The 17,535-nt window shown below is 39.0% G+C and overlaps 1 protein-coding gene across 2 annotated transcripts in view; it reads right to left on the bottom strand.

The window, feature by feature from the left end:
- LOC133655779 (zinc transporter ZIP11-like) overlaps window positions 1-17,535 on the bottom strand; it is a 157,762-nt gene that overhangs the window by 18,529 nt on the left and 121,698 nt on the right. For both annotated transcript variants that reach the window (XM_062056247.1, XM_062056248.1), the window contains exon 6: window positions 16,629-16,787. In XM_062056247.1, the coding sequence (XP_061912231.1) occupies window positions 16,629-16,787 (159 nt within the window). The remainder of the gene's footprint in view (window positions 1-16,628; window positions 16,788-17,535) is intronic.

The following is a 17,535-nucleotide window of genomic DNA, read 5'->3' as shown; positions in this document are numbered from 1 at the left end:
CTGCAACTTCAGGGCACCATTTGTTCATACAGCAACACTTCGCAATTCACACCATAACTTTAACATGTTGACACTTACAATATTTATTGTACATTCCTATTTCTCTTGAGAGGCATGTCATTGCTAGACAAGTACTTTGTAGTCAAATAGCTTGGCTTTCTAGCGGCAGCTGTAATACTAGATACATCAGCGTGCTTAGCAGCCTGATAAATTATGTGCTTAAGTGGCGGCCACCTTGGTTTGGGCATTGTTCTAATTAAAGGCAATGCATATACATTTAAAATAAATCATGACCTCATAATTTCTCAACTGATCGTCATGTGATATACTTTATTGGCAATGTCAAAACGTGTCAAACAAAAATAAAAAATACAAATTTGATGTTATACCTCCTGAAGGGGAACTGCACTTTTTGGGGGGGATTTTGCCGAATGTTCACAATCATTATGGAAGACATAACAACGTGGGCCGCATGGTGAAACAGAGGTTAGTACGTGTGCCTCACAATACGGAAGTCTTGGGTTCAATCCTGGGCTCGGGATCTTTCTGTGTGGAGTTTGCATGTTCTCCCCGTGACTTTGTGGGTTCCCTCCGTGTACTCCGGCTTCCTCCCACCTCCAAAGACATGCACCTGGGGATAGGTTGATTGGCAACACTAAATTGGCCCTAGTGTGTGAATGTGAGTGTGAATGTTGTCTGTCTATCTGTGTTGGCCCTGTGATGAGGTGGCGACTGGTCCAGGGTGTACCCCGCCTTCCTCCCATGTGCAGCTGGGATAGGCTCCAGCACCCCCGCGACCTCATAAGGGACAAGGGGTAGAAAATGGATGGTTGGATAACAACGTATGCTTTAATGCATTCTAAATCCTAAATATACGTAAATAAAAGTCAGCTAACAGTGGAGCTAATGGGAGGTCCTCTATTTCGCCCATAAAACCCAATTAAAAGAAAATACAAAATTCGCCGTTTACATTTTGTGACTGGAATATAAACCAAGTATTAGTCATAATGTTATTGTAAGCGCTAACGCAGACAAACTATTTATTGCGGCACCGTGATCACTTGCGTGTGTGCCAATGTTGATTGATGAGCTGCCTCCTCGTTTCCTTGCTCGTCAAACTTTATTACAGATCATAAATAATACCTCTGACCTGGATAGTAGCAGGACAAAGACGTATTCCGAAAAGTTGGTACACTTTGACAGCCAATTTAGACCCGGAGATGGCGAGAATGACACAAAAAGACGCTTGGTTCCACCGCCCTTTTCTTCGCGAGGATTATGAGTCATTCTTCATCTAAACAGGAATATATGAACATCCTAGCAGTCGGCGTCCTAATGACAGCAGACATTGTACAGTAAGTGATGTTTTGTTATGTTTGTTGACTCTCATGAAATATGATAATTACATCATGTATATAAAACCTTATTGGATTGTGTTAATAGAATACATATAGATATAGAATAGAGCGGCTCCCATAGGATCCATTGTAAGCAGAATTTTGATCACATTTATTTACTAGTTAGAATGTATTAAAAAAAAATACATCCATCATCATGTGTTTCATAATGATTGCGAACAATAGGCAAAATTCCCCCAAAAGTGCAGTTCTCCTTTAAAAGGTTGCTATCTACTTACTCGTATCCATGGTTGTACCGTTTCACTGTTTTTTTTTTTGTATTCAATAATTTTAAAAGCGAAGTAGATTGTAACAGTTATGATTGGGCGGCAGTAGCACAGGTGGTATAGCATGTCGTTAATTAACTGGAGGGTACAAGGTTTGAATCATCCCATTACTACGGTTGCGTCCTTTTAAAAACACTTAACCCACCTTGCCTCCAGTGCAGCCCACACCAGTGTATAAATGCAAATAAATGTTTGGTCGTGGTTGATAAAGCCGTTGACACTAATTGGCAGCCATGTTTCCCTCAGTCTACCCCAGGGCAGTTGTGGCTACAGTTGTAGCTTACCACCATCGAGAGTGAATATGCACGAAATGAATAAGGGGCTCCCACTGTAATGCACTTTAGGTGTTGAGAAAGGCACTATATACATCCAATCAATTATTATTATGAACAATAAGTATTTAATGTAATTATTTTTCAAATGTGAACATAAACATCTGGTTTCTGAAAAGTGATAAAAAAATACCATTGCTTGGTGTAACGCAGGTGTCAAATCCATACTTTTGCGGAGACTATTAGGCTCTTGCTCTCTATTACTCTTTGAGCTCTGTGTGCTCTTCCTAGTCACTTGACCGCCGCGGTCCAATCAGCTTTGGTTATATGCCGGTAGCAGGAAGTGACTGGTATGCTCTTGTTCTCTATTGCTCTTTGAACTCGGCGCACTCTCCCTAATCACGTGACCGCCGTGGTCCAATCAGCTGTGCTTATAAGCCGGTAGCAGGAAGTGGCCAGTAGACAGGACGTGAGGGGAGGCAGGTTGTGTTTCTGCTCCAGGTAGGTTTTTATTCTCGCTTTCACCCGGAATATTGTGCTGACGGGATTCTAAACTAAATGCCTATTTATTAACTTTATAGAGCCGACTACCAGCGCCGGATTTTATTGTCATTGAGCTGTGTGTGACTGTAGAAGCGGAGTTGGTGAGTCCATGTTTATGAAAATAGCACCGCTAGCATTAGTCTCTCTTCGATTGTTTCATTGCAACAGTCTTTATGGCATATTTCTCAATCGTCCATATGCAAGGTTTGTGACTTGAGCCAAAGATAACTATTGTGCATTGAACGTACTTTTGAATGTGTTTGATAATACGCACGTTTAGTGCACTGACCGAATTGTATAGGTCATATTTATGCTGCTAATGGTTATTTTAGCACTTTATTACATATTGTGATTCTGACATGTATGTTGATTTCTATTGTACAATATTGAGGAAAAAACTAGAACCTGTTCCGAATACTTACAATGCAATTAGTGTTATTTAATGAAGATATTTGATTTGTGTACACATTGATTTACAAGGATGGTCCTGGTTCTTATAAAGGCCAGGCTTCTCTTTATGATGGCGAGCTAAGGAAAAAAAACATCTAGTCCAAGGACCGTTCTTGGGAGATTCCAGCCAGGAAACCCCACCACCTGTTCTGTCTGGGCTGGTAGGAGGCTCTCGAGCCAACCCTCTACACATTTTCACCCTTAACCGCAGCACATGGACTGTACTGCTTTACTCTCTCCAAACCCTTTCTCCAAGAACTTTATCTGAGCTTTGGTTTAAACAAGATCCAGAGACACTGAATCATTGAATTGAAATTGTATATATGTATATGGTAACTGTGTTTTTCTTCAAATTGCTCTCACGTTGAATGGCCATTCAACTCATTGTTGTGTATATATCTGCTGTCCATCACTAATTATTTAATACACAGTGCCAACCAAACTGCAATTCAGGCTCTGCCTTCTCTCTCCGAGTCGAAACACTAGTCTTCTGTTCCTAGCCCATAACACCCCATATACTTTACATTGATTTGTAGCACGTATAGGTTACATTTGACCAATTGAGGTAAAAAAGTACTGGTATTTAAAATTATATTTGATATTGAAATTGTAGATTTTAACTCAAGATAATGCATTTATATTATTTTTGGAGTACATTTTGAAAATAATAAGTCCTTGTACTGTCCTTATTATTCCTTATCATTTATATATCTAGTACTAATTTTTAGGGTTTTTTTTTATTCCCTTTTACTTTTGTTACTATATGTATAATCGGCAATGTAACCACAAAATGTTGCCATCATAGGATAAATAAAGTCTACGGTATCTATATGTTAAATGTTACAAACATCAAAAATATGCTCAATGAGGTGTAGCCTAGGACAAATGACAACAAATGGTAAATGTAGACCTGGGCCCTCACGTAACAAGCTTGCGTACGCACAAAAACCTGCCATACACCCTTTTTCATGGCAAAGTTAAGATGTATCAAGACTAGAGATGTCCGATAATGGCTTTTTTGCCGATATTCGATATTGTCCAACTCTTAATTACCGATACCGATATCAACCGATACCGATATATACAGTCGTGGAATTAACACATTATTATGCCTAATTTTGTTGTGATGTCCCGCTGGATGCATTAAACAATGTAACAAGGTTTTCCAAAATAAATCAACTCAAGTTATGGAAAAAAATGCCAATATGGCACTGCCATATTCATTATTGAAGTCACCAAGTGCATTATTTTTTTTAACATGCCTCAAAACAGCAGCTTGGAATTTGGGAGGTTGAGGTGGGCGGGGTTGAGGTGGGGGGCGGGAGGGGGGGTAGGGGGTAGCAGGGGTGTATATTGTAGCGTCCCGGAAGAGTTAGTGCTGCAAGGGGTTCTGGGTATTTGTTCTGTTGTGTTTATGTTGTGTTACGGTGCGGATGTTCTCCCGAAATGCGTTTGTCATTCTTGTTTGGTGTGGGTTCACAGTGTGGCACATATTTGTAACAGTGTTAAAGTTGTTTATACGGACACCCTCAGTGTGACCTGTATGGCTGTTGACCAAGTATGATTGCATTCACTTGTGTGTGTGAAAAGCCGTAGATATTATGTGACTGGGCCGGCAGCAAAGGCAGTGCCTTTAAGGTTTATTGGCGCTCTGTACTTCTACAGCGGCGTTTTAAAAAGTCATACATTTTACTTTTTGAAACCGATACCGATAATTTTGAAACCGATACCGATAATTTCCGATATTACATTTTAAAGCATTTATTGGCCGATAATATCTGCAGTCCGATATTATCGGACATCTCTAATCAAGACTGATGTTGACTTGGAAATGTACACTGCAATCTGACTCATGTGAGCAGGTTACTGTAAACTACAAAAAATATTTGACATTGGGATAATCAGTCACCCACCTCTTCTAAAGTTTAAGTATCATTGTAGCGACTATCATTTCAAATGAGGTGCAGCACTAATTTTCCCGAGTCAGTTTTACCCACGAACATCCATCCTCTTTTTTTTCCGACATGACCATTTCTTTTTCAATTTCAGCCTGCGTTCAGTTCCCGGAGACACGGCAATGTCAGGCTCACAATTGCTCTGCGTCTTGCTTGAAACTTGAGAGAGAAGCACCGCCTACTGACTTGTAGGCTCAAGCACATAGCTACTTTCAATATGATTAGCGTATTTATAAGGGAGCATAGTCTGGCCGTGCCAAGCCACGCACACATCTGCGGTGGATTTCAAGTTGATTGCGATGTAACAAAGAAGTGTGCTTGGATTTATGCGTGCGAACACTTTAATACATCTATATTTTTACTTGAGTACATCGTTTTCTGGATTTGAACGTACGTCCATTTTTAGTGGGAAATCCTCGCAACTCTAGTTTCATGAGATTCTGGATTATTTTGGATGTCTCTTTAGCAGTGCTGGGACGTGTGTTGTTACTGTAACACGTAACTGTAACGCTGTTAGTTTCGGCGGTAACTAGTAATCTAACGCGTTATTTTTTATATTCAGTAACTCAGTTACCGTTACTACATGATGCGTTACTGCGTTATTTTACGTTACTTTTTACGTAGTATTGGCTTGAAACAGAAGATCTGAGTGTGTTTTGTGGCAGCGCTACGGTGTCGTTCTTCTGAATCTCTTGTGTCACACGGAGGAGCCGCGCTGTGTGTGTGTCTGAGTGTGGGAAGGGAGGGAGGGGAGGGGTGCGCGCAGCAGCATTCGTGAGGGAGGGGCGGAGACAGAGAGAGCGAGAGAGTTGTTAACACGCATGCGTCGCCAGGCTCAGCTTTTTATCGATAGATTTATCAGATTTAATTTTTTTATTATCTATAGCAGGGGTGTCAAAAGTGTGCCCCGGAGGCCATTTGCAGCCCACAGCTAATGTTTTACAGGCCCACAGCACTTTCTAAAAATACTATTAAAATAAACAAAAACATAACAAAAGTGAAATAAAAAAGCTTAAAGGTGAAATGTAATTTAGAAAACGTTACAATGTTGACTAATAAAACAAAGCTGTTTTTTTTTCTTTCAAACTGTCATTGCTCAAAACATAATATTGAATCAAAATCAATGTTATTATGAATTATAGTACACACACTCTGTCAATTCGCTTATATACTCTTTATTTCTAGACTTCTAGAGTGTTTGATTATCACATCACTCTACATGTATAAAAAATAAAGTTCACAAACATAAAGAGGGATCCTAATGGGCCAGGCCAATATTTCCTTATCTCTAAACTAAAACTGGGGAAATGTGTAGAGTGTTCTGGACTTCAGACATTATTTTATTTCAGAATTCCTTGAGAGAAAAAACGCCTGGTTAGGCTTTGGTATGTAAAAATAAAGTTAAAGTACGTATTTCGTTTACAGCTATGTTGTTATTAGGCTGTTTGTTACTTATGTATGTTATGTTGCAGCTATTTAAAATAGTTTTGTCAATTTGTTCTGGCCTGAAATAAGTTGGCCCTTTGAAACATATCTTTGTCTTTGTGTGTTGTATGTAGACCACATTGCTCAGCAGAGTTCAGTGATGCAAATGCATGTCAAGTTGATCAACAGATTGTATTATTCTCCAGTGCAATAACAGTACTGAAATGAAGGCTAAAAGGGCATTAATGGGAGCTTTAAAAAAATAACTAACTAAATAGTTACTTTTTACAGTAACGCATTACTTTTTGTTGTAAGTAACTGAGTTAGTAACTGAGTTACTTTTGAAATAAAGTAACTAGTAACTGTAACTAGCTACTGGTTTTCAGTAACTAACCCAACACTGCTCTTTAGACACACATACACGTGACACACTTTTACTAGAGCTATGATGCATTTGCATGAGACTAATTGATTTCTGTAAATGGTTTCAAAAATGTATTAATTTATTATTATTATTTAACTCTCTGGTAGAGATCAACTGAGCATCGCATGCAAGGTGAAGTCATACGTTTCGAAGCAGGTGAACATGATTCACTGTTTAAAGGTTTCAGTCACCCTAACTCTAGAAATAATACCTCACCAACAATTATACAGCCACAGTAGAAAGCAGAACACAAAAAGATTAAGTAAAAAGAGATGCAAAATTACACAAATGGAAGACAAAAGAAGGCATGCACAGGCAAGTTATGGAGATGTTCATTCTTACCCCTGTGCAGCTGTTGATACCCAAGTGCCCAGAGGCCACTTCATCATCATTTAACGCCTGTCATTACCTAAGATAAAGACGCACTGACTCCAGTCTATTCCACACTGCCTATTCAGGCAGACATAATGATGCATTGTTATTGGGAAAAGCTCCCTTCAGTTGCACTCAATCCTCTCCACAGGGAAAGTAGAAACCCTTTTTGCAACTACAAACCAACCAACTTTTCCTGCCTCTCATGACAATTAAACATACATTTAAAATACTGCGCCAAACCGCGATAGTTCCGAACCAAGCAGTGGTAGGACTTTACATTATGAAAAAATATGAGTATAACAAAATGCACTTTTCTTTGCAGGAATTTAGAACACTCATTAGGCAATACGAATTTTAATAATTCAATCTTTTTTTTTTCTTTTGTGGTACTATGGGCTGGTTCCAATATCTTTAAATGTACTGCGGTCAGGAAGGGGATGTACAAATGACAAAGTGCAAACTATTTGAGACCATTTACGAAATAAAGAGCAATTTTAGGTATTAGTCAGTATTTTTCATAAAAATATGTCATTGCTTGCTTTCAACTATATAATTGAGCTCTTTTCCTGTTAAATTGTATGTTTTCCATGGAAAAAGCTCTCCATGGTATTCCACATCAGCAGTGGCTGCCTCAAGCAAAATTATGACATTAAGCGCTCAGTGTGTGGTAGGTACCCATTGGCAATGAACTCCATTTTTGTTCAACCGTGTCTTCTGAAGTACCGTACAAAATTTCAACCTAGTGTGTCACCATTGTTGTTGTATAGACACTACAGTATAAGACAATGTTTTTCAACAATTTCCCTGTTTATTTTTTAGAGTAGATGCCTTTTTATGGCTCACTCCATGTTGCACATTCATATATTTTGACTTCATCAGCTTCAGGTCCATACTGGAAAGGGATTCATGGTTTAAGTTTGATGTATTTACAGCTTTTTGCAATTAGTTACTGTAGATGTTAACTGTGATGTCGTGGTAAGGTTTCAAGTGAGTTGTTCATTAGGTGTATTTGAGTATAGCTGTGCAAATAAATGGATAAATAATATTTATAGGAATTCAGACAACTGCAAATGCATCTGAAGTATGGTTTGCAAAAAATAAGATTATTTTAAATGGCAGTGGATTAATCAGAGAGGCAAAACTTTTGGGCTCATGTTGCAGATTCCACAACTTCTTTGAATGACTGATTCATCAATTTAATATGCAGTACTTATAGTAATTAAAGTGAGTAAACCCCTTTAAACAACCATATTTTGTGTTTGTGCTTTCTTTCAATGGATGTCAAAGACATTGCATCCGAATTAAAGGAGAACTGCACTTGTTTGGGGAATTTTGCCAATCATTCACAATCCTTATGAGAGACAAAAACACATGTAAACAGTATTTTTATTTTTAATTAAATTGTTTAAAGGCCTACTGAAATGAGATTTTCTTATTTAAACAGGGATAGCAGATCCACTCTATGTGCCATACTTGATCATTTCGCAATATTGCCATATTTTTGCTGAAAGGATTTAGTAGAGAACATCGACGATAAAGTTCGCAACTTTTGGTCGCTGATATAAAAGCCTTGCCTGTACCGGAAGTAGCGTGACGTCACAAGTTGTGGAGCTCCTCACATCTGCACATTGTTTACAATCATGGCCACAAGCAGCGAGAGCGTTTCGGACCGAGAAAGCGACGATTTCCCCATTAATTTGAGCGAGGATGAAAGATTTGTGGATGAGGAAAGTGAGAGTGAAGGACTAGAGGGCAGTGGAAGCGATTCAGATAGGGAAGATGCTGTGAGAGGCGGGTGGGACCTGATATTCAGCTGGGAATGACTAAAACAGTAAATAAACACAAGACAAATATATACTCTATTAGCCACAACACAACCAGGCTTATATTTAATATGCCACAAATTAATCCCACATAACAAACACCTCCCCCCTCCCGTCCATATAACCCGCCAATACAAATCAAACACCCGCACAACACACTCAATCCCACAGCCCAAAGTACCATTCACCTCCCCAAAGTTCATACAGCACATATATTTCCCCAAAGTTACGTACGTGACATGCACATAGCGGCACGCACGTACGGGCAAGCGATCAAATGTTTGGAAGCCGCAGCTGCGTACTCACGGTAGCGCGTATCCAACTCAAAGTCCTCCTGGTAAGAGTCTCTGTTGTCCCATTTCCACAAGCATGTGTATCCAACTCAAAGTCCTCCTGGTAAGAGTCTATGTTGTCCCAGATCTCCACAGGCCAATGGTAAAGCTTGACTGTCATCGGTCGGGAATGTAAACAATGAAACACCGGCTACGACGTAGCCGCTACGTGTTTGTGTTGCTGCAGCCGGCCGCTAATACACCGCTTCCCACCTACAGCTTTCTTCTTTGCTATCTCCATTGTTCATTAAACAAATTGCAAAAGATTCACCAACACAGATGTCCAGAATACTGTGGAATTTTGTGATGAAAACAGACGACTTAATAGCCGGCCACAATGGTGTCCCAAAATGTCCGCTACAATCCGTGACGTCACGTGCAAACGTCATCATACCGAGACGTTTTCAGCAGGATATTTCGCGGGAAATTTAAAATTGCACTTTACTAATCTAAGTGTTGCAATGTTAAGATTTCATCATTGATATATAAACTATCAGTAGTGGGTTTCAGTAGGCCTTTAATAATCTGCTAATTCTAAGATGGCTAGCAAGGGTGCTAAGGGAAGTAATACATTTTGCCTAAAAATGACTCGAAAAATGCATCCAAAAACTGCCAACAATACTCCATTTACATTTCCGGACCTGAATACTAACCAAGTATGATCACCTGTTAGCTGGTGAAAGTTAATATTAGAATATACATCACGCCTCTCACCGAGGTAGAAAAAGGGTGTGGACCTATATAAGAAGTTGGTCATCTGTGAGAATCAACTTATACCCGCTAACGGCGAGAAAGACACAAAAAGACGCTAGTTTGCAGCACCGGCTTATTTTTTTCAACCCGTCGGATGGATTACGATTAATTCTTCATTTAAACAGCAAGATTTGAACATCCCATCAGTCGAATTCCTAGTGAGAGCAAACGTTGTACAGTAAGTAATTGTTTTATAACAGGGGAACTGCATTTTATCGGAATTTAGCCTATCTTTCACCGCCATAATGAAAGACAAGAACACACATCTTTTTTTTTAGATTGTGTGTTCGGGTCTTTGGGACCCGTTTTCATTTTTTATTAAAAGAAAAATGATACAATTAATTATTTTTTCAAACTGAGACTCACTGACTTTGGCTCATTTTCTGTGAAGAACATATATCAGAATACATATTTAATGACCACACACCATACACCCCCCGACACATTTCTATTACATATAAGATGTCCGGGTCCACTGGACCGGGGCTAATAGAAGTGTGGAAATTGATGTTCTGTGCACACACACACACACACACACACACACACACACACACACACACACACACACACACACACACACACACACACACACACACACACACACACACACACACACACACACACACACACACACACACACACACACACACACACAGCAGGCCTAGACAGGAGGAGGACAGAGTGTAGGTACACAGAACATCAGAGGGTCAAATGTGCGAGAAAATGAGAGCAGACAGTGTTGACAAACAATGTTGCAACCTTGTGTGGGAACCGCAGGTGCAGAAACACAAAAGAAGAATCCCTGTGGGATGCAGAAACTGGCAGAGAAATTTTCCGTGCAACGTTCATATTGTTGGTAACATCTGTTCAGTATTTTAACATAAAAGTGTTTGATTGTGAGGCATTAAAAACCACAAAATGCAACGGTCCATCAGACCCACAAACGCTGGCTGAGTAACAACAATATGAACATTACACAAGGTTTAAAGATGATAAAAAAGCACTTGAAAGATATGACTAATGGGAGTCACCGTTGTCGCCTTCAAAGCCCTGTAAATCAACTTCAAAACCCTCTAAATCAACTTCAAAACCCTCCATCAACGTTTTATATACACACTGCAAGTCTATAATGTAGTAACAGACACCTTCATAACAATGTAATATGTTCAATGTTTACCGTATTTTGAGCGTTCTAATCATTGCCAGAAATTATTTCTTCCACGCATTGATTTCTGTTTCCACTTCTGACTTCTGGCAACAAAAGTGTGTTCTTATTTCCGGAAACAAACGCTTGCACGTTCTTGTCACGACAGACTTGGTAACAGACAACACATGAGGATTCACAACCATATATTTTTTTAAACTGAATAATATACTGAGGATGAACTTATAGAAGCGAACACAAAGGAAAGGTGAGACGTTGGAGCAGACGGAAGCCGAGAGAGTGAGGTATACGTGACGGGTCTATAAATATGGAACTTGGGGCCAAGCTATTTTGAATATATTGCTTACCCAAAATCAATAGGGAAAAAACGTCCCTGACCAGCTGGACCAATCAGACAACTGTCCATCGAGTGAGTCACTTTAACATCGATCATGATACATGCAGCACGTCACGCGTGTTAGTACAACTACAGTACATAGGCTACCTGGCTAGCTGTGTATGAACGAAACATGAAATGTGTGCTAATACTTTACAGATACTGTAATACAATTATTAAGGTTTTTTAGTCGGTAGAGATTGGTGTCCTATCGCAGTGTTGAGCATTACAAACTCAACCGCGTTATGTTTTGTCGTAGAAGCTAGCTTATCTCCGTCCGTGGTTAGCTTTTACAGCTAATACCAAAGCATGCCAATGTGTTACTACACTAGAAAAATAGTTCCTCAGTGTTCGCTCCTACAATAACAATACTGCTACAGATTGGTTATTATACAGGTTACGGAACGAAAATGAAGTATTGTTTACATTTTTTGAATGCATTTTTAAAGTGATTTAGAGGTAGAATTGAATGCTTCTATTAGCTGCATTGCTAGCCACCAAGAACGAACCGATTTTTACATGTTAGAATGCAAACAAAAACTTAAAACTTTTGTCTTCTTGTCTCTCATAAGGATTGTAAATGATAGTCAAAATTCTCCCCAAAAAATGCAGTTCCCCTGTATCACTCAACCGATTAAATCGGTGCATTACAGGCGCGACTGAAAACATATAAAGACAGACGAAAGAGCAGAGAACAAGTGACAAATAAGAAGAAAAGGAGATATATTAGTAACAAATATGAGCTAGGAAATGTGGGGAAAGAAAAACGACAGAGAGACAAAGTAAAAATAAATACACAAATGCTGCTGTCTAAGAAGAGAAAATTGGAAAACAGAGCGTTCTGCAGGTAAAAGACTTGTTTATGTTCATTCATCCCTCTGGTAGCACCAAACCAGTGTAACTGAGGGTCTTATAAAGATGACCACTGACGTTGTAAAAGCTCAACATTAAGAAAGGACGACAGCCATGAAGTCAAAAAGCACTTAATAACATTACACTGGTGGCCTTCACAATAAAAGTGCTACGCATTATAGCCTGTCTGACTGCACTGAAAAATAAAGGTCTCAGAAAAGTAGCTTACACCACTTTGTCTCATATTAATCATGATTGATTACCATTTGCAACTACTGTAGGTCTGAAATGTTCTCATGTTCATTATATTCTACTAACAAATTCTATATATTCAACATTCCGTATGTTTATTCGAATCTGGACTCTATCTTACCTGTGATCCCAAGGAGAATAAGGGATATAGAAAATGCATGGATTGATGTTTATTAACAGCTCCAAATGAATAACAATAAAAAACTCTATAAAACAAACTATAGACCACAATGTATTAAGTATTAAAATTATCGTGTAGTTTTTTGATTTTCTGTTTTGAACTATTGACTAGACTAGTCTAAACTAATGCCAACTTAGTCTAGCTGCAGTGTTTGCTATTGCTGGATCTTTGCATGTATTCTCTGCTATGCTGTGTGTGTTTTGGACCACATTGTCATTGCTATTCTGGATTGTTTGGACTAACTTTTGCTCGATGCTTCTTGTTGCATTCTCTAAGTTTTTTTTTTTGCTTGCTGAACACCTCATTTTGCATATTCTTTTAGCTTCCTTTTTGTTACAATAAATAATCAATCAATCAATCAATCAATCAATGTTTATTTATATAGCCCTAAATCACAAGTGTCTCAAAGGGCTGTACAAGCCACAACGACATCCTCGGTACAGAGCCCACATACGGGCAAGGAAAAACTCACCCCAGTGGGACGTCGGTGAATGACTATGAGAAACCTTGGAGAGGACCGCATATGTGGGTAACCCCCCCCCCCTCTAGGGGAGACCGAAAGCAATGGATGTCGAGTGGGTCTGACATAACATTGTGAAAGTCCAGTCCACAGTGGATCCAACACATCAGCGGGAGTCCAGTCCACAGCGGGGCCAACAGGAAACAATCCCGAGCGGAGACGGGTCAGCAGCGCAGAGATGTCCCCAACCAATGCACAGGCTAGTGGTCCACTAGCCTGTGCTAGTGGACCACTGCACATACAAAGATGTCATCACATTCTGAGGCAATGTCATGCGCTCATGGAGTACACAGTGACACATATCGTTGGTATGGTACTTGCATCAATCCATTCACCCATTTTCTACAACTTGTCCCTTTCGGGGTCACGGGGGGGTGCTGGAGCCTATCTCAGCTACATTCGAGCGGAAGACGAGGTACACTTGCAGCTTTAGTGAAACTTAAACGTTTTCTCACTTAACCTATTAATTTTTTAGTTGAATACCCCTGCTCTGGAATGTAATTTCCTAGTCCATATTTTGCCAACATTTTGTCAAATATTTTGTTTCACCAAACATTGTTTGAATACATCTAACAGCTGTCGTGTAAACTGTAGTAGCTCCATCCATGACACAAATATGGCTCACCTTCCTGTGACTAGCTTTGGGAGCCTCTCAGTACAAGTTATTATGCAAAGGGTGCTCCTATTTTTCAATAAAAATAGCAAGGCATGTTGTGTCTCAGAGGGCTTTGGTGCCCACTGAGACAAACTAGAATCGAAAATGAAGTGCACTTACCATATTGTGTTGAAAGAGCACAAGCTGAACCAGGATTTTGCATTTTAAATCTAATAGACCTATTATCAACCCACATCTCTGAATAGCTCCAAGGTCCTCCATGTTGCAAAAAGACTTTTCTGGAGAATCAAACAGGTGCCTTTTACTACACTTTTATATGGTAAAATTACACATCTGGCAACTACACAACAATACCTAATTAAATGATCAAAAATCATTAGTGACTCTTGAGCACTATAGTATTTAATCTATATTGTATTTGCATCCGTTTTACTGTGTATTAAACATATCGTAATCATCAATGTCCATACAGTAATTATAATATTTAAGTGAAATAATGTAATTAATGTAGAAATTAATTCAACCAATTACATTGCTATTGTTAATCATTGTCATTGCACATTGGTATTTAAGTGGCTTGGTACATTACAGAATGGAAGCCACGCTGTATGATGTTGAACTTGTAAACATTTTACAGAAAAATCCAATAAAAGTAAATTATGTGTCACTGTGACAGCCCAGATTTTGACAGTTTTATTAAGAGAGTAGGTTCCCAAATGAATGCTTAAGAATGATAGCTAACTTAAGTATGTACTGTGCTAGTGTGGTAAAAACAGGGCGAGAAGTAGTACATATTAAATGCATATGATATATGACCACATAGTAAAGTGCATGTAGCGACAAGTGTACATTGTTTTCAAAGTAAATAAACTGGTCTTTGACATGAAATCATGTTTTACTGCAGCAAATTAGCTGGTAAACATTAATTCTCTTTCTCCAGTCTGTATGCGCCTAATCTGAATAATGCACAGTGAAAATATGAAAATGTCGTTACTGTACTGATTGACATAATTATGATGAGGTGAATTGATGCAAAAAAAAAAAAAAAAAAAAAATAAAAATACTGCTTATTAAACCAGATCGCCAGTCTACACATGATGCAAGTTAGTAAATTGCAGCCCTTTGAGACACTTGTGATTTAGGGCTATATAAATAAATATTAATTGATAGATTGATTGATAAATAAAACAGACTTATTTTGTCATTTTTATATTAAAGAAAAACAAGCTGAAAATTAAACTAGTTTAGTAGAGAATATCGACGATAAAGTTCACAACTTTTGGTCGCTGATAAAAAAAAGCCTTGCCTATACTGGAAGTAGCGTGACGTCACAGGGGATAGGGCTGCTCACATTTCCCTATTGTTTACAATGCAGCGAGAGAGATTCGGACCGAGAAAGCGACGATTACCCCATTAATTTGAGCGAGGATGAAAGATTCGTGGGTGAGGAACGTGAGAGTGAAGGACTAGAGTGCAGTGCAGAACGTATCTTTTTTCGCTCTGACCGTAACTTAGGTACAAGGGTTCATTGGATTCCACACTTTCTCCTTTTTCTATTGTGGATCACGGATTTGTATTTTAAACCACCTCGGATACTATATCCTCTTGAAAAGGAGAGTCGAGAACACGAAATGGACATTCACAGTGACTTTTATCTCCACGACAATACATCGGTGAAGCTCTTTAGCTACGGAGCTAACGTGATAGCATCGGGCTCAAATGCAGATAGAAACAAAATAAATAAACCCGTGACTGGAAGGATAGACAGAATATCAACAATACTATTAAACCGTGGACATGTAAATACACGGTTAATAATTTCCAGCTTGGCGAAGCTTAACAATGCTGTTGCTAACGACGCCATTGAAGCTAACTTAGCTACAGAGCGGCGGCGGGCGTTGTAGCTTTCGACGACACCCCGGCCGCCATCAGAGTCGGCAAGAAACATATATTTCCCCAAAGTTACGTACGAGACATGCACATAGCGAAACGCACGTACGGGCAAGCGATCAAATGTTTGGAAGCCAAAGCTAGACTCACGGTGGCGCGTCTGCTATCCATCTCAAAGTCCTCCTGGATGTGTTGCTGTAGTCCGCCGCTAATAGACCGATCGCACCTACAGCTTTCTTCTTTGCAGTCTCCATTGTTCATTAAACAAATTGCAAAAGATTCACCAACACAGATGTCCAGAATACTGTGGAATTTTTCGATGAAAACAGAGCTTTTTGTATGGTGACACATTGGGTACCAATACTTCCGTTGCCGCCGTGACGTCACGCGCATACGTCATCATACATAGACGTTTTCAACCGGAAGTGTGGCGGGAAATTTAAAATTGCCCATTATAAGTTAACCCGGCCGTATTGGCATGTGTTGCAATGTTAAGATTTCATCATTGATATATAAACTATCAGACTGCGTGGTCGGTAGTAGTGGGTTTCAGTAGGCCTTTAAAGAATTATGTGATTAAATTATGTTTTTTTGTCGTTATTATACATTTAGGGGATACATTTTATTGAACTAATAAGATCAAGTGCATCTGGGTATGGGCATGTGGGAAATTGTTATATATATTTTGAGGAATTTAAATCCTCAGGTGCTGTAACACCCTTTCTATGGCTTGTTCTCACCTGGAATGTTGTGAATAGTGATGGCAAGAATAAGGAGAAGGATGCGTCTCCAGCTGCTTCCGGGATGTCCAGCCATTTCTGGTTGTTTGCTTACTGTTTCTCGACCATCTGAGCTACCCCATTGAGATATTCTCTTCCTCGGGAGCTGAAGACCTTCCTCTGTTTTACCCACAAGAAGAGAGAAAAAAGCATATCAACTGTATGAATCCAGATTTTTAGCAACCACTTTCAGGTTGGAGAAAAAAGAGAAAATTAGTTGAAGATGGGAAAGAATAACCATGGTAAGAGAAGAACTCAATTATTTACTTAAAAATGACAACCCAGTATATTACTTCTTAGAAAACACGTAATCATTAGAGTAAAACTTCAAGTCAATCACGCTTTCAGGAAGTCAACGTATGCAGTTAAAAAGCAGTAACAATGGTTGGGCCATTTTCCCAGCTATTGTGCAAATGGCACTAGGGGGAAAGAAGTAACAATGAATACAGCAACCCTTATTGAGGAATAGTTGTGTAGGTTGTAGCCACATAACCTTTAGTTCTGTCTACTCCCTGTTCTTCCAGTATCCTCGACAGCAGCAGGGTTTCCCTCAGATTGCTAATATACATGTGAAGTTTCTTAAACTGGAACATATTAGTACTTTAACTTATTTGCTTAACCCATTCCATAATTTCATTCCACATACTTATATACTAAAGGTCTTATGAGTGCATACAAATGTTTTAATTTAAATTGTTCCCCTCATATTATACTTCTCCCCTTTTATTGACAATTGATGTACATTTTTGAGTAGCAGGTTATAGTTTGCTTTGTGCATAATTTTAGCTGTTTGCAAATGCACCAAATCATTAAATATCAATTAATTTGATTCAATAAACAAAGGGTTTGAGTCTTCTTTATTTCCTAC

This window comes from Entelurus aequoreus, linkage group LG08 (assembly GCF_033978785.1).
Source record: "Entelurus aequoreus isolate RoL-2023_Sb linkage group LG08, RoL_Eaeq_v1.1, whole genome shotgun sequence".
NCBI lineage: Eukaryota > Metazoa > Chordata > Actinopteri > Syngnathiformes > Syngnathidae > Entelurus > Entelurus aequoreus.
Note: the sequence above shows the minus strand (reverse complement) of the source record. Positions and strands in the feature narration are given on the sequence as shown.